Source organism: Archocentrus centrarchus, chromosome 17, assembly GCF_007364275.1.
Source record: "Archocentrus centrarchus isolate MPI-CPG fArcCen1 chromosome 17, fArcCen1, whole genome shotgun sequence".
In the NCBI taxonomy this organism is placed as follows: Eukaryota; Metazoa; Chordata; class Actinopteri; order Cichliformes; family Cichlidae; genus Archocentrus; species Archocentrus centrarchus.
In genome coordinates, this window is record NC_044362.1 from 33,935,728 (window position 1) to 33,960,562 (window position 24,835).

General features: G+C 41.9%; 1 protein-coding gene across 1 annotated transcript; it reads right to left on the reverse strand.

Annotated features, from left to right (window-relative positions):
* Positions 1-460: 460 nt before the first annotated feature.
* LOC115795344 (uncharacterized) lies at positions 461-24,593 on the reverse strand. The gene is made up of 6 exons (XM_030751189.1): positions 24,382-24,593; positions 23,951-24,289; positions 7,562-7,606; positions 1,411-1,641; positions 1,201-1,275; positions 461-764 (listed from the first exon to the last, which is right to left on the reverse strand). Exons 1-6 carry the CDS (start codon positions 24,422-24,424, stop codon positions 616-618), a joined length of 882 nt encoding a protein of 293 aa, XP_030607049.1. The 5' UTR covers positions 24,425-24,593; the 3' UTR covers positions 461-615.
* Positions 24,594-24,835: the final 242 nt, after the last annotated feature.

The following is a 24,835-nucleotide window of genomic DNA, read 5'->3' on the forward strand; positions in this document are numbered from 1 at the left end:
GCCTTTGTGTCACACTCTGCCCTATGCTGCCTCTTTTTTCCTCTGTGGTTTTCAGCTCAAACAGAGCTGCTCTTCTCATTTAAAGCTGGAGTTTTGTTGGTTTTGCATTTCATTTTTGTCCTATTTTATTTAATTATTTTGAACTATTATTTGTAAAATTTCCACTTATTATGATTAATACTTTCAATTACATATTTATATCAATATAAATATGTATTTTATATTTATATTTTTACTTGCATTAATATCTTTTTTATTTGATATTTACTTATTTTTAGTTTTTTACATTTTTTATTGGCTTTGATGTATTCACATTATGTTCAATTTGTGCGTCACTCACACAGGTTGTTGTTGATCACACAATCAAAGTAGAATCCAATTCAAAAGCTTCAAATCTTTATTATTCCAACTTACAAACACAACTACACCGTTATTGCTGTATATTGGACTTATATGTACATGTAAAGATGATTGATTTCAGATGATCTTCTAACTATGGAATCAAAGCAACAATAAGCACAACACATCATAACTCAGATGTGTGAATGGTGATCAAAGTGATGAATGAGATGAATGGATGAGATTTGATGGTGAGAAAAGGCGAGCAGAAAACAGTCAGTCAGCATGTGTGCAGTTGGTGGACGCTCCCTTGTTTCTGAGGATCATCAGCAGAGAGAGTCCACAGCAGTACACCAGACTCTTCACTATCAGCACTGTGGACAGCAGGCAGAGCAGCTTCACCCTGCACTGAGACTGGAAGGACCCTGAAGGACACACACACACACACACACACACACACACACACACACACACACACACACACACACACACACACACACACACACACACACACACACACACACACACACACACAGTGGGGTTATTCCTGTGAGATGAAGGAGAAAAAGTCCAAATAGAAACAGTCACAGCTTCTTCTTCAAGTGGATGAATGGATTGATTTGTGTTTGTGTCCACTTGGGGGCAGAAGAACTCCACAAGCAGCTAACAAACTGATCTCTGACATATTATGGTCTGTGTGCTGTTTGGTGCTGAGCAGCTAGTGTACAGTGGCTTTCTCAGAGCTTGTTTGATGAAGATATGAATGAGTGGAAAAACTTTGAGACTGAGTCCCTAAAGTTGTTCCAGCTCCCTCATTGGACATTGGAGCTGTCCATGCAGAGAGGCAGCAGGTGATCTTACAGTCAGCTGGCTGCAGAGCTGGCAGGTCTGCTGGCTCTCTCTCTGGAGGACAGGAGGCTGCTGGAGCTGGAAGCTCTGAAACACAAAAGGAGTCAAATGTTTGCAGCTGCAGTGACAAATGTCAGTCCTCTGCTCCTCTGCTCTCTTTGACAGCATCTTCACATGAAGCTGAATCCCTGAAGCTGAACACAGTCAGCGAGCCTTCATTACCTTCTTGTGTTTGGGCCTCCACTGTTCTGCCGCCATCCTTGATGTAGCAGCTGCATTTATATGTGCTGTTCTCATGGATCAGCTGCAGCTGCTCTCCCTCAGCAGGGGGCAGCTCCTCCAGCCCGCCGTTCTTCTTCTGTCTTTTACAAGACAGCTGGACCAGAGAAGGAAACATGGCTGGGGGCACACACAGCAGGGAGCTGCTCTCCTCCACATGGACTCTGGGTGGAGCTGGGAACAAGATGAAGTTTGACAACAACAACAAGCAGCACAGACACACATTCACACAGTCAGCAGCAGCTTCCAGCACTGCACTGCATTCAGTCTGATCCTGGAAACTACATGGACTCTGATCACTAAACTACTCATCAATACAGCACAAAGTTCACTACATACACTGGATTCAGCTTCAGGTCAAACACAGTCAGAACATCATGTCAGCACGGCTCACATGAGCAACACACAACATGCTTTTAGGAACTCAAATATAATATATTTCAAGTTAAGTTCTCCTGTTTAAGTGATTATTTTTTCACTGTTGTTTTGTTGTTACTTCCTGTTTATTCCTGAGGTGACAAAGATGGCGCCGGTGTGTGTGGCTGCTCGTCTGTCATTCTCATGTTTGTTTGTGTTTATATTGTTTTTAACCTATGTCATTTATGGAACTGAGTCTCTGCTGGTGTATGATCGCCGAACACTACTGGACCTCCAACCTTCGGTCCAGGACATGGTGATATTTGGTGTTGGTGGACAGCAATCCTTGCCCCCGTTTCTGTCGGAGATTCCGAGTCATCTGTGGCAGGTTCCTGCGCTGCCTTCCCGGCGGAGACGTCATCGTCGTCGCGGAAGAAGAAGCGGCCGGCTGGTGAAGCTGAAATTTTACCTGACGCACTCTTCTGCTTCTACCCGATCGGTGCATGGATCGTTTCTAGGATCTCGTGTGCCTCGGCGTTTCCTGGATCCCGTTGATGCCTGTTTGGTGCCCATTGTCGGCTTTGAAGCCCTTCGGCCCCGCCGCCCATGCCCTCTCCGGCTCAACATGCGCCGACAATGTCTCCGAAACCTGAGACCGCTGTGCCGGGTTTCCCGACTTGTTGGAGCCCATGCTCCAGTTCCTGTCAGGATTGGCCTGGTAAATGCCAGGTCGCTGGCGAATAAAACTTTTATTCTTCGGGACTTTTTTAGTTCCCGTAACCTGGATCTTCTGTTTGTGACTGAGACGTGGCTGAGTGTTGGCGAGTCCAGTGCTCTGTCTGAGCTTTTACCAGAGGATTGTTGTTATTTTAACTCACCGCGGGCTTCAGGGAGAGGCGGAGGCACAGCGACTGTTCACAAACAGGACTACAAATGTAAGCAGTGCTTTCTACAGTCGTCATTCTCCAGCTTTGAGTTTACCTCGTTTGAGATGAGGCACATTAACCCGGTTTTCTGCGCTGTGGTTTACCAGCCCCCCAAATGACTTCTCTGATTTTCTAGCAGGGATTATACCTAATTATGAATATGTTCTTATTGTTGGAGATTTTAATATACATGTGTGTTGTCCTGATAAGCCACTGGTAAAGGACTTTTTAAGCCTTCTTGACTCTTTTAACCTGGTACAGGCCGTACCCGGCCCTACACATGAGCACGGACACACACTGGACCTGGTTCTTTCCTGCGGTCTGCCTGTGCAGTGGCGGTTTCTGATATGGGGGACATGGGCAGCCGCCCAGGGCGGCATTTCATCTAGGGCGGCATGACCGCCCCCCTCCCCCCAACGCATTGCGATCGCCGCAGCAACGCCTACCGCACTGCTCCACTTGTGGGATAATGGGCGCCCTCTGCTTGCTGTGTATTGCATGTAGCTTTCTGCCATGGTCAGACAGGTTGTAACAGAAGAAAAAGGGCAGGCGGGGGATTCTCTCTCTGTCTGCTGTCACTGCTTCACTCGATCGTCACACACACAGCGCTGCCCCGCCCCCTTCTCCTCTCAGCCTGGGGTGCGAGTCGAGTGAAGCAGTGATGGCGTGAGAGTGAGACTGTCAGCCGGGTTCATTCATTCATGCCTGTACAGTTTGGGCCTGGTTACAGCCAACAGTAACCGCTGAATTATAAATAAAGGCGACTTTTGCTGGCAGTCTCTCGCCAAACCTTTCATCCTCACGGACACTGCCATATCAAGATTAACGCGAAGTGTATGTCCTAATATTGAAAAGTTTTGCGAGATCTCGCAAAAGTAACTCAGGATCTCGCAAAACTTTTGCAAGATATGCAAAACTGACTCTTTTTTTTTTTTTTTTCCTCCCATGTTCCACAGAATGAATCTGTGCGTCTAATAAAATTAGATGCACACAACTGATAGAACACAAAGCCAATTTCATTTATAATACTGTAAATATGGTCATTAAATCACAGTATTTGTGTGAACCCGAATCCTGATAAAAAAAATAACACAAATACGAATCTAGACAGTTTGGACAAATGTTGGTGGATGGCGCAGTGTTGCCAGATTGGGCAGCTTGTGAACACATTGGGGTGGAATATTATATAGATATTTCTATATAATTATAAAATTATATAGATATATAATTTTACAATAAAAACTTCCTAAAAACCTACCAAATATGGTGAAAAGCAGCCAAAATTTTAACAAGTTACCCAAAGCTTGTATATTTAAATATATATCACACCTGGTGCTATTAACATGAGTTTCAGTGGAGGTTTTGTTGGGGGGGGGGGGCGCCGGCGGGGATGCTCGCCCAGGGCGCCAAACAGGCTAGGACCGCCACTGTGCCTGTGACTAACCTGGAAATCTGTGACTCTGTATTCTCGGATCATCTGCCTGTGTTATTCACTGCTAGTTTGACGCGTACTGCAGTTAAAACTCGCGCTCCTGTTCGGCGCTGTCGGGTTATTAACCCGTCCACTGCCGCTCAGTTTTCTACTGCTTTTTTTCACCTCTGTGGTTCGTTTGACTTTCTCTCCTCTGATACAGAAGAGCTTATTTCTTGGTTCTACTCTTCCTGTCAAACCATCCTGGACTCGGTGGCTCCATTAAAAACCAGGCAGCCAAAGACTAAACCTGAGCCGTGGTTTAATGACAGAACTCGTGCTGTGAGGAGGGAATGTCGCCGAGCTGAACGAAGGTGGAAAAAAGATAAACTGCAGGTGACTCTTCAAATTTTAAAAGACTGCTGGCGTCACTACCAGAGCACGGTTAAAGAGGCAAAAAGGGAATACTTTGCAAAAATTTTTTCCTCCAACAGCCATAACCCACGGGTTTTGTTTAACACTATTAACTCTGTGCTTAATGCTCCCCAGAATGCCTGTTTGGAAGCTTCTCCTGATACGTGCAATAATTTTCTGCGTTTTTTTATTGAAAAGGTTGCTAGTACCAGGGCTCTTATCACAGCTCCTGGTTCTGACCCCTCTGTTTCAGTCCCTTGCTCTGCTGTTTTCACTCAGTTTGAGTCTGTGACTCTCTCACTTTTAGAGGATGTGGTCGGCCATATTAAGCCATCAGGTTCCCCCCATGATCCTGTCCCTCCACGATTTTTTAAAGAAATTTTATCTAGTATAGGGCAGCCTGTTCTTACCATTATAAATAGCAGTCTGTCCTCAGGTGTGGTCCCTGCTATTTTTAAACATGCAGTAGTCCAGCCACTGCTTAAGAAACCTGGTCTTGATCCTGCTGTGCTGGCTAATTATCGGCCTATTTCCAAGCTGCCTTTTCTTTCTAAGGTTTTAGAAAAAATTGTGTACTGTCAGCTGAAACAGTTTTTAGATGAGAATAGCACCCTGGAGGTTTTTCAGTCAGGTTTTAAAACCCTTCATAGCACACAATCTGCTTTATTAAGGGTTTTTAACGACATCCTTCTTGCATGTGATTCTGGGAACCATGTTGTTCTGGTTTTACTTGACCTAACTGCTGCCTTTGATACAGTAGATCACAACATTTTAATATCTCGTTTACACCACTTAGTAGGCATTGGTGGCACTGTTCTTAAATGGTTCAGTTCTTACCTGGCAGAGAGAACTTTTTCTGTGAGCATTCTTGATGCTGAATCATCTGCTGCTTCTCTGCCATGTGGTGTACCGCAGGGCTCAATTCTGGGCCCACTGCTTTTCTCACTGTATTTACTGCCTCTGGGTTCTATCCTCAGAAAACATGGAATCTCATTTCATTGTTATGCTGACGATTGTCAAATTTATTTGCCCTTGAAGAAGAAGGATATCCATTCCATAAAACATCTCCTGGCATGTCTAGGTGATATTAAAGCTTGGTTGGCCTTGAACTTTTTAAATTTTAATGAAAAGAAAACAGAGGTAATGGTGTTTGGACCCAGTGGCTCCTGTGAGTCCTCCTCTGTTGACCTGGGACCCTTGGAGGTATATTTTAAACCCATTATTACTGATCTTGGTTTTAAGGTGGACAGTGATTTTAAATTGGACAGCCAAATCAGAGCTGTGGTTAAGTCCAGTTTTTATCATTTGAAGCAATTGGTATCAGTAAAAGCATTTCTATCTAGGCAGCATTTTGAAACAGTGATCCATGCTTTTATTTTATCTCGACTGGATTACTGTAATTCACTTTATTTTGGAGTCAGTCAGTCGCTACTCTCACGTCTGCAGCTGGTTCAAAATGCTGCTGCACGACTTTTGATGGGAACTCAAAAGAGAGAGCACATGACCTCTGTCCTGGCCTCACTTCACTGGTTGCCTGTACATTTTAGGATTCATTTTAAGATTCTTATGTTTGTTTTTAAATCTTTGCACAATCTTGCCCCGCCTTACCTCTCTGAGCTTCTTCACCCCTACATACCTTGCCGGTCTCTCAGGTCAGCAGACCAGCTGCTCTTGGAGGTACCAAGATCAAGAAGGAAGCTCAGAGGGGACAGGGCTTTCTCTGTTGTTGGTCCTAAGTTATGGAATGACTTGCCTTTGCAGGTTAGAGCGGCCCCTTCACTGTCCACTTTTAAAGTTCGTCTTAAAACCCATCTTTTTTCCGTGGCTTTTAACTCCAGCGGGATCTAGTTTTAAACTGTTTTTTTTTTTTTTTTTTTTTTTTTTTTTTAACCTGAAAGAGTTATTAAATTGTTATTTATTTGTGTTTTAATGTACAGCACTTTGTGTCAGCTGTGGTTGTTTTAAAGTGCTTTATAAATAAAGATGGTATGGTATGGTATGGTATGGTTATGTTAGGTTAAAAATGACTTCAGTTCAATTAAAATTACAACTTGTAACTTTTTAACACTGAAAAAATATTTTTCATGTTTGTCCTTCTATACACATTTTAACAAATTTTACTTCCAGAAAATTAATGTCATTTCATAAAGTACTTTATTACATATGAAAAAAATCAAACTACAACATTTTTTCTTTATTTGTAAATTTGTCAAGATTTTTCTGTCATTTGGAAGTTACATTCACAGATTAACTTAAAAAAATACAAATCTGATGCTAAAAATGTCAGATTTCAATCATCTCATTTTGTAATTTCTATGTGAATTCAGATATTAATATATTTCCAAAAACAAATTTCGGTACTAGTCAAACATTTGGACACCGATTCATTTTTTTTTTTTTTCATTTTTGGCCACAGCGGCTTTTTGTGACAGTGGAGAGAGACAGGAAATGGGGGAAAGATGCAGGGGAAGACACGCGGCCAAATCGGCGCCGGGCCGGGATGCGGCGTGTGTATGTGGTCGCCGGCTTCACCACTAAGCCACCCAGGCGCCCAACACCGATTCATTTTAATGGTTTATTTTTTACTTGTATTTTATGTTTGACCATAAAAAATATATCATTATTTCTTATTCAACATAATTAAATTTTATTTATCCCAATTTTGTAATTTCCATTTTTCCTGTCTACTCTGATGTTGCTGTCAGAAAGCAGCAGATGGTGCAGAATTACTGAGATGATCAAATCCTAAATATCTGTAACATCACTAATATTTGCAGAAATAAAGAATAACTTTAGTTGTTCAGTGAGATTTAAACATGTTTTCAGAGATTATTGAGCTTTTCTTATGGAACAATGGCTGCAGATGAATTCTCTACTAATTATGAACAAACTAACATGTAAAGCCTGAAGCAGCACAAACTGACTTTAAACACATTTTCAGCTTCTACAATAAAACAACTGAAGGAAAATAAATGTTTGTTCTTACCTGTTACACTCAGTTTGGTTCCAGAGCCAAAGATGAGGTACCATCCTCCTCCCACAGTGAGACAGACTGATACAAAAACCTGTCTGCTGCTGAATGTGTCAGCTGAGGTGAATGAGTCCAAATGATGAAGCAGGATCATATTTCAGCTCCATGATGAGTTTCTCTAATGTTCATATCAACATGACTGTCTCTGCTTCTCTTTTCTTTTAGCCACACTAGCAGCATGGCTCTGATGTTAATGTCAGTCTGTTGGTCAGTCCACTACTTTAGTCCACATGGATTGGATCTGGACTAAAGGATGATGGACTGACTCCAGTTTTCTCCAATGCATCATCTGAGTGTGAGTGTGAGCCTGATAGAAAGAAGAAAATGCTTCAAGGCAGAGAATAAAGTGCTGTTTGAATGTGTGTGAATCTCTGAATGTGCCTTGTAGGAAAAACTGCTTTGAGTGCTCAGAGTAGCAAATCCCTCTATAAGTACCAGTCCATTGATCCATCAGTGATGCTCCCACACCTTTCTGATGTGGTTTTGTTGCAGCCTTCAAACCACAGCTGCTGTATTTAGAAGTGAACCATGTTGGTCTGCACAGGCTCTTCTATTCTGAACACTGACAGGATTTCCTTTGCTGTTTCTGCTGCTCTGCCCATTTTCCTCTGTTTGCTGCAGCTTGATGGAGCTTCTGTAAAAACAGACCCAGAGTTATTTTTAGTGGAGCAAAGAGATGCTTCAGGGATGCTTCTGAAATGTGCTGCGGCAGGTCTGCTGGAATCATCAGTGTTGTATTGAGTGTCCTCGATCAGCTCCGGCAGCCTAGTTGGAGCACAAAGCGCCCATGCCTGCTGTTAAAAATAGTGCTTTGGAACAACCAAGTCCAACAGAGTCCAACAAAAACTGTGAGAAAGAGCTGGAAGAGAGCAGTTCATGAGAGAAAATCCAACATGTCAGAATTAAAGCTGCTCTCAGTAAAAATGGAGTCAAATTCTTCCAAACTGATGAGCTGGACTGATTATCAGTTACTGCAGGTGCTCCAGCAGAGGAGGAGCGGGAACCACCAGAACTGCCAAACCCCACTGACACACATCACACACACCACAAATACCACACTCACAGACACACAGCTATAGAAAACAGAGGAAGGAAAGAAAATAAATAAAAATGAATGTGGTCATAAGTTTAAAATCATGTGTTAGAGAGGAGTCCTAAACACCTGATCCAGATCCAGCAGTTGGGACAAAATTCCAGAAACCAACTGTGAGAAGCTTGTGGAAGGCTCTAAACTACTTTTAGTAAGCAAATTTTATTTGTTTATTACTTTCACAGACAGATGTCACAAAGCGCTGTACATGGTAAATAAAAAAACAAAGACAGTATTTAAACATCATAATAGTTAAAAACCAAAACAAACAAAAAAAAACTTCAATAAAAATTCTCAGCAGAAGGCCTTTTTAAAAGAAAAGTTTTAAAGTCAACTAAGCGTACATGTAGAGGTAGACTGTTCCACAGGCTTAGCTTACTGTAAGGAATGTAAAATCGGATTATTGTGAGCTTGTTTGCTAGAATGTGTTAATAATCTGGCTGCAGCATTTTGTATTGCTCGGAGACGTGAAAGATAAGATAATCCTTTATTTGTCCCACAATGTGGGAAATTTACAGTGTTGCAACAGCAAAGGGACAGCAGAAAACACAAATAATTAATCATTATAAAATCTGATACAATACTAGAATACCACAAAAATCTCTACACACTTTACACATTTATATACGTTAGTAAAAAATACACATTTATACACATTAGTAAAAGTGAGTAATTATTGCACTTGTTTAGTTTGGGTGAATGAGTAATAAGGTAAACAGTCTGCTGTGGGTCAGTGCTGGTTGTAGCCTCTGACAGCAGCAGGAAGGAAGGACCTACAGACAGCACAAGACAGAGCCAGCCCTCTTAATGAGTTTGTTCAGTCTCTTCCTGTCTGTTGTCGAGATCCTGGTACCCCAGTAGACCACTCCATAGAAAATGGCTGATGCCACCACTGAGTCACAGAAAGTCCTCAGGAGTCCCCCCTGTACTCCAAATGACCTCAGTTTCTTGAGTATGTGAAGCCTTCTCCGTCCTTTCTTGTACAGAGCCACAGTATTGTCAGTCCAGACCAGTTTGTTGTTCATGTGAACACCCAGGTATTTGTAAGAGTCCACTCTCTCAGTATGTGTTCCCTGGATGCTCACTGATGGAGGGGGATGTCTGCACCTGCAGAAGTCCACCACCAGTTCTTTGGTCTTCCACATGTTAATCTGGAGGTCAAGTCAAGTCAAGTTTATTTATAAAGCACGTTTAAAAACAACAGCAGTTGACCAAAGTGCTGTACATTTAAGATAAATAAAATAACTTAAAACACAATGTAAAAGAGATAGTTAAAACAGGAAGCATAAAATTATAAAAACAAAAATAAAAATAAAAGAAAACAACATCAGTAATGTATCCAGTACGCATTTTGATTTAAAAGCCAAAGAATAAAAATGGGTTTTCAAACGAGATTTAAAGATGTCAACTGTAGGGGAGGTCCTGATGTGAAGGGGCAGCTTGTTCCATAATTTCGGAGCAACGACTGCAAAAGCCCGATCACCTCTATGTTTTAATCTTGACCTCGGTACAGTTAAGAGCATTTGCTCAGCAGACTTCAGTGATCTGATGGGAGTGTGCAGGCTTATAAGATCAGAGAGGTAGGTAGGTGCTAACCCATGCAACGCCTTAAAAACAAATAATAAAACCTTAAAATCAATTCTAAAACTTTTCTAAAACTGACTGGTAACCAGTGTAAGGATGCAAGTATGGGGGATATATGGTCTCGTTTATGAGTGCCGGTTAGTAATCGAGGTGATTGTTCAGACACCAGTCCATCAAGTCTGAGATCAGTCCTCTGTACTCGCTGTCCTCATCATGAGGCCAACGATCGCAGAGTCATCTGAGAACTTCTGGAGATGACATGACTGTGAGCTGTACCTGAAGTCAGCAGTGTACAGGGTGAAAAGGAATGGAGCCAGGACTGTTCCTCGAGGGGCTCATGTGCTGCTGACCACTGTATCAGACAAACAGTCCTGAGTCCTCACATCCTGTAGTCGACTGGTTAGGTAGTCTAGGATCCAGTTTGACAGGTTACAATGGACTCCAACGTATTCCAGTTTGTCCCTCAGAAGACTCGGCCCAATGGTATTGAAGGCACTGGAGAAATCAAAAAAGGTGATTCTTACAGTGCTCCTCGGCTTCTCCAGGTGATGCAGAGCTCTGTCCAGCAGATGGATAACAGCATCGTCTCCAGGCTCATAAGCAAACTGAAGTGGGTCCATTGATGAGTTCACCAGAGGGTGAAGGTGTTAAACCAACCTGCCTTCATCAGGTGTGAAGTCAGTGACACTGGTCTGTAGCTGTTTAGGTCCTTTGGATGTTGAGTTTTAGGCACAGGTACTGCAGAAGATGTTTTCCACAGCTGTGGTACTTTACCTAGCTTCAAGCTCAAGTTGAACATGTGTCAAACTACCTCGCTTAGCTGGTCTGCACAGGACTTGAGGAGCCGGGCAGTGATACTATCTGGACCTGAAGCTTTCAAAGCTCAAAGAATCAAATATTACACCAAGATTACAGATGTTGGACTTAGTAGACTTTCAATAGAGCAGACTCAGTGGAAGAACTCCCTTAAAGAACTATCTGACATTACCATTGCCAGAGCATACACAGATATTTCTCCCTCAAAAGCCACAGAAAGAGACTTGTGTGTGTTTTCGGATGAGTCTACTAAAGCCATAGCTGCAGTGGCTCATCTAAGAGTGACAGATGCAGAAGGAAACTGTCAAGTAGGATTCATTACAGGCAAGGCGACGCTTGCACCACATCCAGATCAGACCATACCAAGACTGAACCTTAGTGCTGCTGTGCTAGCAGTGGAGCTCGCAGGTTTAATTGCAGATGAATTTGACTGTCATGTACGCTGTGTGGCTGCAGCAGGTAGACCCCAAAAAGGCAGAACTCACAGGCAAACTTAACTGAAAGGGTGTTTATTATGAAAAGACAAAATTACAAAGCTACACTGTGATGGACGGGTGCCAGAACTAAATATAAGAAAATGAAATGGATGAAGGAATGAAACACACAGCAGCAGGAATCATAGACAACAATAGGACAAGGAACACAGACAGACTGAGCACTTAAATACACACACACACACTAATCAGGGAACAGGTGAGGGACAAAGCTGAAGGTAATAAACCAGACGAGACAAGGGGAAGCAAAACTAAACATAAAGCATCAAGAACACAGGACTATCAAAGTAAAACAGGAAACACACACAGACACAGGACAGAGACGCAGGGGAGACAGGAACTAAAGGAACTAAACCAAAACTATAACAAACTGAGGACCTATACAAAAGAAAACTAATAAACATAATCAGAGAGAACTTAAACAGAACCAAGAGAACACAAAACACTGGGTACAAAACACCATGACATTGACCTTGAACTAGATTACACTACATTCTATAGAGACAGTAAAGTAGTCCTAGGTTATACCTACATTGAGACTAGGAGATTTTATGTCTATGTTAGTAACCGTGTAACCAGAATCCAGAGATCTTCTCAGACAAGTCAGTGGCATTATGTAGCTTGCAGTCAGAACTCCACAGATCATGTCACTCGTTCTGTCCCTGCATACCAGCTGCCTCTTAGTAACTGGTTTGCTTTCCATGACTTTTTGCTCCATGTCCAAAGGCTCCCAAATGACTCTTACGATCTTGTGGACCCTAGCATGGACTCAGATGTTAGACTCTCAAAACCACAGCCCCATTCAGGCACCTTGGTTCTGATGGATTCAGTAAGTTTTCCACCTGGAGGTCAGTAATACGTCCTCTTTCTAGACCACTGCATGACATCCACAACAAATCATCGCTAAGCAAAAGCAATGACTGCTGTGGTTGGCATTAGTGTGACATGGGACTTACTGTGAACGAGTCTAAACAAGCTCCAAACATTGTGATTTAAGCAGTACAGCAGGATATGTATTCTGAAGAGATCAGGTGTGTACAAAAGAATGAAAAGCTACCCAGAACCAGTCCTCTCAAGAACTTAGACCCTTATCTGGATAAAAATGGACCCCTTAGAGTAGGAGGTCACATCGCTGTCTCAAACTTAACTCAAGGTGAAAAGAACCCACTTTTAGTTACAGGCCACCACCATGTAGTGGTTGTTCTCATAAAGCACTATGATGATCAGGTTCACCATCAAGATAAGATAAGATTGCTTTATTGTCACTGTACATTCAGAGAAATTTCCATTGCAACCACCGTGTTATATAAAAAATGTATATACACTATACATAACAATAAGTAAAATACACAGTAAGTTAAGTTGGGGTGTGTGTGGCTGCAGTGGGGGGGGGGGTGTCTTGGTGTTGCTGCTGTCTGAGTGTGAGTGACTGCAGGGTGATGAGGTGTGAGAGTTGTGTGTGGCGCTGTGGGGGGTGATGTCTGGGGGAGAAACTGTTCCTCAGTGTGTTGGTGGTAGTCCGTATGTTTCTGTACCGCTTTCCTAATTCAAACAGTCTGTGGCCCGGGTGGCTGGGGTCCGAAGCGATGGCTTTGACCCGGCCTTCGTATATAGAGTCCAGGTTGGGGGGGGCAGCCTACAATGCCCTGTGTTGTTCTTACCACCCGGGCCAGTTGTTTCCTGTCCAGCTGCCACACCACACTGTCACACTGAGGCAGAGCACGCTTTCAGTTGTGGCCCAGTAGAAGTTCAGGAGCAGCTGAGAGGAGAGTCCAGCCCGCTTCAGCTTCCTGAGGAAGAAGAGTCTTTGTGTGTCTTCTTCACCAGGTGGAAGCAGGAAGCAGAGTTGCAGTCTAACACGCCTCTCTGCAGCTTCTCTCCTCCTGCCATCCCCCCAAAACCCCATCCCCATAGAGTCGGTGCCTGCTCCCAGACCACCAAAAACCAAAGCTAAAATCAGCAAAAAGCTATTTAAGCATAAAAATTCAAAAACAATAAATAATACAGCTTCATCAACTGCACCAAAAAATAAAACAATTAAATGTGGTTTGTTAAACATTAGGTCTCTCTCTTCCAAGTCCCTATTAGTAAATGATTTAATAATTGATCAACGTATTGATTTATTCTGCCTTACAGAAACCTGGTTACAGCAGGATGAATATGTTAGTTTAAATGAATCAACACCCCCGAGTCACAGTAACTGTCAGAATGCTCGAAGCACAGGTCGAGGAGGAGGATTAGCTGCAATCTTCAATTCCAGCTTATTAATTAATCAAAGACCCAGACAAAGTTTTCATTTTTTTGAAAGCCTGACTCTTAGTCTTGTCCATCCTAATTGGGAAAATCAAAAAGCTGTTTTATTTGTTATTATCTATCGTCCACCTGGTCCTTACTCAGAGTTTCTGTCTGATTTCTCAGACTTTTTATCTGATTTAGTGCTCAGTTCAGATAAAGTCATTATAGTGGGTGATTTTAACATCCATGTAGATGCTGAGAATGACAGCCTCAACACTGCATTTAATCTATTGTTAGATTCAATTGGCTTCTCTCAAAATGTAAAGGAGCCCACCCACCACTTTAATCATACTCTGGATCTTGTCCTAACATATGGCATAGAAACTGAAGACTTAACAGTATTCCCTGAAAGCCCCCTCCTGTCTGATCATTTCTTAGTAACATTTACATTTACTTTAATGGATTACACAGCAGTGGGGAATAAGTTTTATTACAGTAGAAGTCTTTCTGAAAGTGCTGTAACTAAGTTTAAGGATCTAATTCCTTCATTGTTATGCTCTTCAGTGCCAACACAGTGCAGAGCAGCTACCTAAACTCTGCTCCCAGTGAGGTTGATTATCTCGTCAATAGTTTTACATCCTCACTGCGTATAACTTTGGATACTGTGGCTCCTCTGAAAAGGAAAGCTTCAAATCAGAAGTGCCTGACTCCGTGGTATAATTCACAAACGCACAGCTTAAAGCAGATAACCCGAAAGCTGGAGAGGGAATGGCGTCTCACTAAATTAGAAGATGCTCATTTAGCCTGGAAAAAGAGTTTGTTGCTCTATAAAAAAGCCCTCCGTAAAGCTAGGACATCTTACTATTCATCATTAATTGAAGAAAATAAGAACAACCCCAGGTTTGTTTTCAGCACTGTAGCCAGGCTGACAAAGAGTCAGAGCTCTGTAGAGCCGAGTATTCCTTTCACTTTAACTAGTAGTGACTTCATGGATTTCTTTACAAATAAAATTTTAGACATTAGAGAAAAAATTATTCATAACCATCTCAAAGATTATTCTTCATGTTCGACTGCTTTCAGCACTGCTGGTATTTGTTTAGACTCTTTGGCTCCAGTTGATCTTTCAGAGTTAACTTCAATAGTTACTTCCTCCAAACCAGCAACATGTTTGTTAGATCCCATTCCTACTAGACTGTTCAAAGAAGTCTTTCCAATTATTGATGCTTCAATCTTAAAAATGATCAATCTGTCTTTATTAGTTGGCTATGTACCACAGACCTTCAAGGTGGCTGTAATTAAACCTCTACTTAAAAAGCCATCACTTGACCCAGCTGTCTTAGCTAATTATAGGCCAATCTCCAACCTTCCTTTTCTCTCAAAGACTCTTGAAAGAGTAGTTGTAAAACAGCTAACTGATCATCTGCAGAGGAACGGTTTATTTGAAGAGTTTCAGTCAGGTTTCAGAATTCATCACAGTACAGAAACAGCATTAGTGAAGGTTACCAATGATCTTCTTACAGCCTCTGACAGTGGACTCATCTCTGTTCTTGTCCTGTTGGACCTCAGTGCAGCTTTGATACTGTTGACCATAACATTTTATTACAGAGATTAGAGCTTGCTATAGGTATTAAAGGTACTGCACTGCAGTGGTTTGAATCATATTTATCTCATAGACTCCAGTTTGTTCATGTAAATGGGGAGTCTTCTTCACACACTAAGGTTAATTATGGAGTTCCACAGGGTTCTGTGCTAGGACCAATTTTATTTACATTATACATGCTTCCCTTAGGCAGTATTATTAGAAAGCACTGCATCAATTTTCATTGTTATGCAGATGATACTCAGCTTTACCTATCAATGAAGCCAGATGACACACATCAATTAGTTAAACTGCAGGAATGTCTTAAAGACATTAAGGCCTGGATGACCTCTAATTTCCTGCTTCTAAATTCAGATAAAACTGAAATTCTTTTTCTTGGCCTCACAAATCTTAGAAACATGGTGTCTAACCAGATACTTACTCTGGATGGCATTACTTTGGCCTCCAGTAACACTGTGAGAAATCTAGGAGTCATTTTTGACCAGGATATGTCCTTCAATGCACATATTAAACAAATATGTAGGACCGCTTTTTTGCATTTGCGCAATATTTCTAAAATTAGAAACATCCTTTCTCAGAGTGATGCTGAAAAGCTCATTCATGAATTTATTACTTCTAGGCTGGACTATTGTAATTCATTATTATCAGGCTGTCCTAAAAGCTCCCTGAAAAGCCCTCAGCTGATCCAAAATGCTGCAGCTAGAGTGCTGACAGGGACTAGAAAGAGAGAGCAGATTTCTCCCATATTGGCTTCTCTTCATTGGCTCCCTGTTAAATCTAGAATAGAATTTAAAATTCTTCTCCTCACATACAAGGTCTTGAATAATCAGGCACCATCTTATCTCAAAGACCTCATAGTCCCATATCACCCCAACAGAGCACTTCTCTCTCAGACTGCTGGCTTACTTGTGGTTCCTAGGATACTTAAGAGTAGAATGGGAGGCAGAGCCTTCAGCTTTCAGGCGCCTCTTCTGTGGAACCAGCTTCCAGCTTGGATTCGGGAGACAGACACCCTCTCTATTTTTAAGATTAGGCTTAAAACTTTCCTTTATGATAAAGCTTATAGTTAGGGCTGGATCAGGTGACCCTGAACCATCCCTTAGTTATGCTGCTATAGGCCTAGTCTGCTGGGGGGTTCACATAATGCACTGTTTCTCATTCACCTTATTTACTTTGTTTATACTCCACTCTGCATTTAATCATTAATTGATATTAATCTCTGGCTCTCTTCCACAGCATGTCTTTCTCTCCCCTCAGCCCAACCGGTCGCGGCAGATGATCCCACCTCCCTGAGCCTGGTTCTGCTGGAGGTTTCTTCCTGTTAAAAGGGAGTTTTTCCTTTCCACTGTCGCCAAGTGCTGCTCATAGGGGGTCGTTTTGACTGTTGGGTTTTCTCTGTATTATTGTAGGGTCTTTACCCACAATAGAAAGCGCCTTGAGGCGACAGTTTGTTGTGATTTGGCGCTATATTCAATTCAATTCAATTCAATTTTATTTATATAAATAAAATTAAATTATATATAAATAAAATTGAATTGAATTGAATTGAATTGAAGGAGGTGGTAGACCAGGAAAGGTCAGATGTGATGTGGAGGCCCAGGAACTTGATGTTCTCCACACGCTCCACTGCCTTTCCGTCTATGAGGAGGGGGTGTGATCCGTCTTCCTGGACCTCCTAAAGTCCACGATGACCTCCTTGGTTTTTCCTGTGTTCAGCACCAGGTTGTTGGCTGAACACCACTGGGTGAGCTGCTGGTTCTGTGAACAGGGTGAAGAGGGCTGGACTGAGCACACAGCCCTGCAGCGTGCCTGTGTTAATAAAGCACCTCCACCTAAGTACTTCTTGTTTATCCACAAACACACCACACACTGTCTCTATACTATACTGTATGCAGTGCTTTGATGCAAATGTGTGTATATTTATATTGATATATATATTTTTTGTATATACTGTTTGCTGTTTTATTTCATTTTATTTCATCCTTCTCTGTACTTTAGCTGCTGTCATATGCAAATGTTCACATTGTGTGATCATTAAAGTTTATCTTATACTGTATATATATACCATGATCAGCATAGATTTAGTTAATCTGGCTTTACAATACCTCAAATGGAGATCTTGACAGAATTGTATAATAAGGCTAAAAGATCTCCCAGCCAACATGAAACAGAACAGGAGGACTGCTGTACATCAAACGCACTCACACCTCTTAACCATAAAGCAGAACATATCCACCCAAAACAAAACTTGGCTAAATCCACTAATTAGCTGAGTTGCAAATACACCAACTAAATAATCCAGAAGGAGCTCCCAATTTGTCAAACCTGGCTCGTAACAGAAAGGGTGAACACACCATTTGTCAAATTTAAAAAAAAAGGTTTTATTGAACAAACTTAAACAGAACTAAAGGCAGATGAGTTCTGAAAATCAGTCGTGTATGATGTGCATGTGTGTAGAGATGTTTGTAAGTGTTGTGAATGTAGTAAATAAAACATGACTGCAGGCTGGTGCACAGCACCCAGGAGAAGTTCCTGCCTCTGATTTATATCCTGGGAACACAGGGCCCAGGTGTTCCCAGTTGGCACAGACGATCCCTGCCCACCAAAGACCTGAAGCACCTGGAGACTGAAAACAGGTCAGGGGTCGTCACACTTTGAAATTTGATGTTATTATTTTAACTGTTAGTATTAAACAAAACCAATGATAAGTCTAATTGTTTAACAGTGTAAGAGGGTGTGAACTTTACCATCTTTGTCCTTAAAACAGTGGTTTCAGGTACATGGCCTCTGCCCTGCCACTTCCCCATGTTAGTGATTTAACAGCATTTTATATGAGATATTTATGTTTATACATTTAAGTGTTGTTTTTAGTTTGATGCTTCAGCTTCCATCAGGAAAGCACAGCAAGGTGACAGCACCATAAAACATATGAAAACTATTACACAGAGACAACCTGAGTGGGTATAAGCAAGAAAAAATGTAGAGCTGTAGGTCCAGCCTTGTAAGACACATGAAACTTTCTTCTGTGAGAATTAATTCATTTCCTTTTGTTTATGCTTTTCAGGGTGGGTGGGGGTGGGTGGCTGGAGCTCATACCAGCTGCCATACAGGTACAGGTGTGAATGAGGTGTGAATGTTCCAACACTTACCCACAGCCTCTGGGAAGTAATGCAGGGATCTGAACACCTGAGTTTTAGTGAAACAGCTGTCTCTGTCATGGCCCTGGGTCCTCTGACTTTTGTTTTCACCTGTGTCTCCTTGTGTCGTTGTGTTATGCTGTTCACCTGTGTTTCCCAAATGTGTCTTCTTCCCTCATCAGCACTTGTGTATTTAAGTCCTGTGGTTTCCCTGCTTGTTGTCGTGTCCTCGTCATCGTCGCCGTGTGTGTTCCTGTTTCTGAGTTTCTGCTCCTGCTTCGTCCAGTTCAGCCCTCCCTGTTTGCCATAAAGCTGAGTTCTTTTGAGTTTACATCGAGTCCAGTGTCCTGCTTTGGGTCCTCACCTGCCTGCCCAGCACACCGGTACAGTCTCAGTGCCGTCCACGCTGCTTTCTGTCCCACAAAATGAATCTTTCTAGATTCCCTTTTACTGTCTACAGTAAATGTGATTGCTCACACTTTGAACAGAGCAGCCACAACAACAGTTAAGGACAAAAATGAAGCCAAGAGAAATCTCAAATATCCATCCATCCATTCTCTCTGACTTACCTGGGACCAAGTCGGGGGGGGGGGGGGGGGTGTCTAAGCAGAGAAGCCCAGACCTCCCTCTCCCCAGCAACCTGTACCACCTAATCCAGGGGGACCCCAAGGCACTCCCAGGCCAGCTGAGAGATATAATATCTATTTAATACAGTAATAATTAATAACTCATTAAAGGGTCTACATACTTTCTAACTGGTTGAAATGGAGACCAAAGGGGTTTGTCCTTGGGATGAACCAGTTTTTGCCTTGTGACTTGGTTTGAAGTATACTGAGATGTCATGCTTGGAGGAAATTCTTCTGAGTTTCTCTGGCAAGCCTGACACATATGGGATGACAATGTTGTTCCTCTTGTCCTTCTTATTCTCTGTAGTTTGTGTTTGACCTTCATTCCTGTGCTTCTTGGCTGATTTCATGAAAGCCCAGTTGGGATAACCACATGTTTTGAGGGCTTTCTTAATATGTGTGTGTTCCTTTTGTTTCCCTTCTGTCTCAGAGGGAACGCTTTCTGCAATTTCAAAGGTACCTGTACATACTGATACTAAGTAGTGCAAAGAAAATGGGTGCTCCATGTAAACATCAAACCAATTCCACAATACCATTGATATAAAGATTTGTTTATGAAACTGTGCAGCTGTCAGTGATGGAGCAAAATTATAATTATAATTGAATGTCTTATAATGTTCAGCACATGATCGGTACAGGAATCTATTTAAACATGACAACATTTTGAACGTTTGGTTAAATTTTTTCCATTAAATAATCGTGTCTTGTTCATGTGAGAATGGCTGAAAAGCATCTTTAATTATATGATACCAACAGTTCCCAGCACTGATGGCAAACCTCAAACTTGAGCTGCTTGAGGTGCTTTTCCACTTTAAGCTCCCTCGTCTCAGGGCTAAGATGCTGCGTTTTTCCTCCAGCTTTAAGAGCGGCTGCCTCCTCAGGATACTTGTTCTTCTGCGCTTCTCCTAATGAGGACCATTTTTGCTTAATATCTTTAAGTTTGCTTAAAAATGAAAGATAAATAACTAAATAAGAGTGTCTGAGTTTTCTTCTTTCATATACAATACAATACTGAGACCATTATTAGACAAAGCCAAGTGGTTCACCCACAAGCTGCACTCACTATTATGAACAATGACCTAGTCACTGTGTTGTTTCATCAGTTTGACAAATTACAAAGGGCTCAATGTACTTTAAATCCATAACATAATATTAGATGTTTAGCCTAGAATGTTGTTATAAGCTTTCCACAGAGCATCCCTTTGTGATGAAGAATAAAGAGCAGAGATAAAAATAATGACCAATATGAATAATGACATGGGGATGTGCCCTGCAAAACTGAAAGCAATAAAGGAAGCTCATTCCAGGGTGCTTTTTTGGTTTGTACCATCATATGTCACAAATTAGGCAAATTAGGCAGATAAGCACCTCCCATAACTCCATAAGGTCTGAAATTGCACAATTTTCTTCTTAATGAGACCTTATTTTCTCAGTTATATTTATACAGCATAAACTGTAAAACATATTTAGTTATAGTCAGATTTGTTTGATACGGATGGTGTAACAGATGGCTTGTAAAGTTACTGAGGAAAGGAATGTCTAGTGTGACTAGAAAACAGGCTAAAAAGTAAAATACAGAGCAATACACATTATATACAATAATGTAACAAGCATGATAAGACTCTTAAGAGACTTAAAGAATTAATAACTTTAAGCTCTGATATCAGCCCTGTTATATGCATATGAGAATGTTTGATATATGATGCAATACCTGTCAACATGACAGCTGTAAGAAATATTCTCACCCTTGTTTCGCAGCAGATCCCTGCAGAAAAGATTGTAAGCTCAAAGACCACGACTGTGATGTTTGGTCTTTTGAGGTGTTGGTCCAGAGGGCTCTTTAAGAGACCTTCTGTGGTTGCCAATCCAGTTCTGAAAGACAGATAAAGATCAAGACAACATCCATGCATTTCTTTCCATGTATCCTTTTCAGGGTCGCGGGGGGCAGAAGCCTATCACAACATAATAAAGATAATATAATGTAACCATGTTCTGGGCTGATGCTATTTTCATATCACAATAGTTCACTAGATATAAAATGTATTTGCAGTAATAACACACATGAATCTTACATTTATAAAGTTTGGTGCCAAACCAGTGGCCTCTGCTGCTGTGGGGATCATTGGAGAGCCAACACCCCTCATTCCTTGTTGGAACGCAGATTTGAGGATTTTCTGTTGCTCCTCTGTTATAACTGTTCTGTCTTCTCAATAAATGATAAACACAAAGCAAATCAGCACTGACAAAAACAACATTAAAGAGAAGCACTAATTTGATATCATTTTGCAATATAAAACACCAAAAAAGCAGCGACACATACCTCTGCTTGACATTAGGTCTAAAAGAAAGAGAGAAACACTAACATGACTAAACAGAAGAAACAAACACAGGTTTTTCTGTTATATGCTGCATGTATATTTGTCAGATATGCTACTCCTTTTATGAAACAGGTATTAAAGTATAAGGGTAACCTACTATACAGATACTGGACAGCACGTGATGAAGCAATACACAAACACTGACAAGAAAAATTGATTAAATTGGGACCAGCCTTCCTGGTCTAGCTAAAGGTTAGCAGCAAGGACCTGATGAGACAGAGGATATTTTCTAGTGGTTAGCACTGCTGCCTCACAGCTCGTATAACATCTGGAAGGCCTGGGTTCGATTCCACCTTGACTCAGGCCTCTCCCTCTCTCTCTGTGTGGAGTTTGCATGTTCTCCCCGTGCTTGCGTGGGTTTCCTCCGGGTACTCCGGTTTCCTCCCACAGTCCAAAGACATGCACTTACTGGGGTTAGGTTAATTGGCTAATCTAAATTGCCCATAGGTGTGAAAGTGAGTGTGAAAGGTTGTTTGTCTCTCTGTGTTGGCCCTGCGACAGGCTGGCGACCTGTACAGGGTGTACCCTGCCTCTCGCCCCATGACAGCTGGGATAGGTTCCAGCCCCCCCCACGACCCTGAACAGGATAAGAGGAAGTGAATGGATGGATGGATGGATGGATGGATGGATGGATGGATGGATGGATGGATGGGAAGTAAAGTCTAACTGTACATTAGTGACGTTACTCATTTTAAAAGCATGTCATGCAACACTTTGACGTTAGCATCACTTAAAGTAATACAGCAGAAACAAACAATTTCCAGGTTACACTAGCATAAAAATACTAATGTTCTTTATGATAACCGTTTCTGTTAATGACAAAATATTGTTATAAGAGGCTAAATGCACATTTTGGTGGTTACCTGCCATGTCCCGGACCTTGTTCCGGTGTGACATGAACTGGAGTGGATGTCTGGAGTGGATCTGGATTCATCGTTGTCCCTCCCAGCAGCCAGCTACTGATGTAATTAGTGATAACGACCTACTGAGCCGGCTAGCAGGTGCAGGAGGGCCAGTCTGAACTACACTTATGGGACTGATAACTGATAATAACGTCCATTTAATGAACTGACAATATTCAAATCAGGTGAGCAGGCTGAGCACATGTGAGGGAACTGTGGAGAGGAGAGAGTGTGTTCAGATGTTTTAGACACATGTGTCTCCTGTAGAAGAACAACATCTGCCTTTAAGGCTTTTAACCAATTAAATATTTTTAGTCTCTTTTCCCTCGAACCAACTCTGTGTACATTCCATGAGACAAACCTCAGTGTGCTCATGTTTAAACTAACTGATAAACTGTTGTGTGCTCACTAAAGATGTGTGTGTGTGTTTGTGTGTATGCGCTGTATGTTGGTGCAGTAAATTGTCGCATTGCAAGTGATGTAAGCATATTACTGAGTGCAGAAAGAAAATACGTGAAAAAAGTGACATAAGGCCGAAATACCTAAACAACAAGAAGAGGGAAAAACAAACAAACAAATGATCACGGCACTATGCTGATTAATTAGAATGCAGGGACTTCTGAGTGGACCTGGAAAACTGCTGAGTCACTACAAACAGCAGCAGCTGGAAAAGCGCCGGTTCCTCCCAAAGATGCTTCACAAATACAACACCACACTTCAGAGTCACAGCCTGACTCTGGAGGAGGTTCAGCCTTCTGATTGGATATTAATTTCACCATCTGCTAAATTCGAAGTTTCAGTTAAGTTATTAAAATTAAGTCATCAATTTTCTAGATCCTGGGGTTTAACTGTTGAGAAACATTTGTTATAATTGTGGTGCTAATGCAAAGGTCACAAGGTCACTCTGTTAGGATTCATCCTCTGGGATCCACAAACATCCACAGGAAGCTGATGGAAATGTGTCCGACCAAATCAGCGTCCTAATGAGCCGCTGCTAGAAGCCCAAAATCCTGAGCTGACATCAGTCCAAGATTTGTCTTTCAAATGTAATAAAGTGAAAGTGTCTGCTTAAATGTGCTGAAAGGTGTTAAACAACAAGTGCTGCTGGAAGAGTTTCATTAAGAGAACATTAACACTGTGAATGAGGGATGGACTTTTCTTCACTTTGACACTTTGATCTGTTTTTCTTTGAATAAATGTTTTTGTGGGACTGAGGATACATTTGTTTAGATTTGGAGCTTTGATGTCATCTGTTCCTCTTGTTTGTGTCTGAAAACATGATGAAAAATCTGTGAGAAACAGAAATCAATAGAATTGAATTTCTGACAGCAGTCAATAAAAATGTCCCTGAGCTCAGTCTGTGACTCTGAGATGGAGGTGAAATGTGTGAACCTGGGCTGTGGTTTGCTGCTCTCTTCCTGTCACAAACACTGTTTGACATCTGTTCATCTTTTTGTTCAGGCTGCACGGATCATTTCTCACTGTGGGGAGCAGATTTATAACAGGAGCAGTAGTAGGTGGCTGAATGATCGAGTTTAACTTGATCTATTTTCAACTCACAGGCACTTTCTTTTTTCTCAGCAGAGAAATCATCTTTCTGAGGATGACCATAACCTTTAGTAAGGGTGCAACTACCACTACTCAGAGGTGTCCACCCAATCACTCTGAATGTTTCTGTTTCTTTCTTCTGGTACCAGAACACATAGGGTATACTGCTCCAACACTGTTCAGTCCTACAGCTGAAGGAGACTTTGTCTCCAACTCTCCTGGTCAATGTTAAATCGTCCTGAATCAGCTGTTCTGCTGCCATGGTAAGCAGTGCTGCAGAGACACAGACAGATAGATGAAGGTCAGTGTGACAGTGTTTGTTCCAGGTTGAGTTTGTTGGCTCCTGATTGGCTGCAAACACTCACCTGAACACAGACAGCACAGAGCAGCAGCTGGGAGGAAAAGCATTGTGTGCAGTGGTGTTTCCTCTGGTGAACCTGGGGAGAAGTGGCGCTCTGATGCAGCCGAGGCCAAACGAGGACGAGCTGCCAGATCAGACGAGGGCCACGTGCTTTCTAACGGCTCCTCAAAGCTCCCGTCGGCCCCTGCTGTGGGCGGCCCACAGATAAGACTGCTGCTGCTGATTGACAGCTCAGCTGAAGCTGCTGTGTGCTTTCATGGTCTTCATTTGAATCTGACAGCAGATCCAAAAATCTGGGTCACATGATGCAGAAAGACTAAAAACATTGATGTTCCCACAAACACATTCAGCTTGGAGCTGAATTTAGTAACACAGACTGTTACTGCTGAATCATCAGCTCATCCAGCAGACAATAGATTTCATTGTTCACACATTTGTTGCTCTTGTGTTATTGTTTC

Coding starts and splice junctions, on each gene's coding strand:
- LOC115795344 (XM_030751189.1), bottom strand. CDS start 24,424: ATGCTTTTCCTCCCAGCTGCTGCTCTGTGCTGTCTGTGTTCAG. Junction 24,290..24,381: donor TCTGTGCTGTCTGTGTTCAG/GTGAGTGTTTGC, acceptor GTGTCTCTGCAG/CACTGCTTACCATGGCAGCA. Junction 765..1,200: donor AGCTCTGCAGCCAGCTGACT/GTAAGATCACCT, acceptor TGTGTCCTTCAG/GGTCCTTCCAGTCTCAGTGC.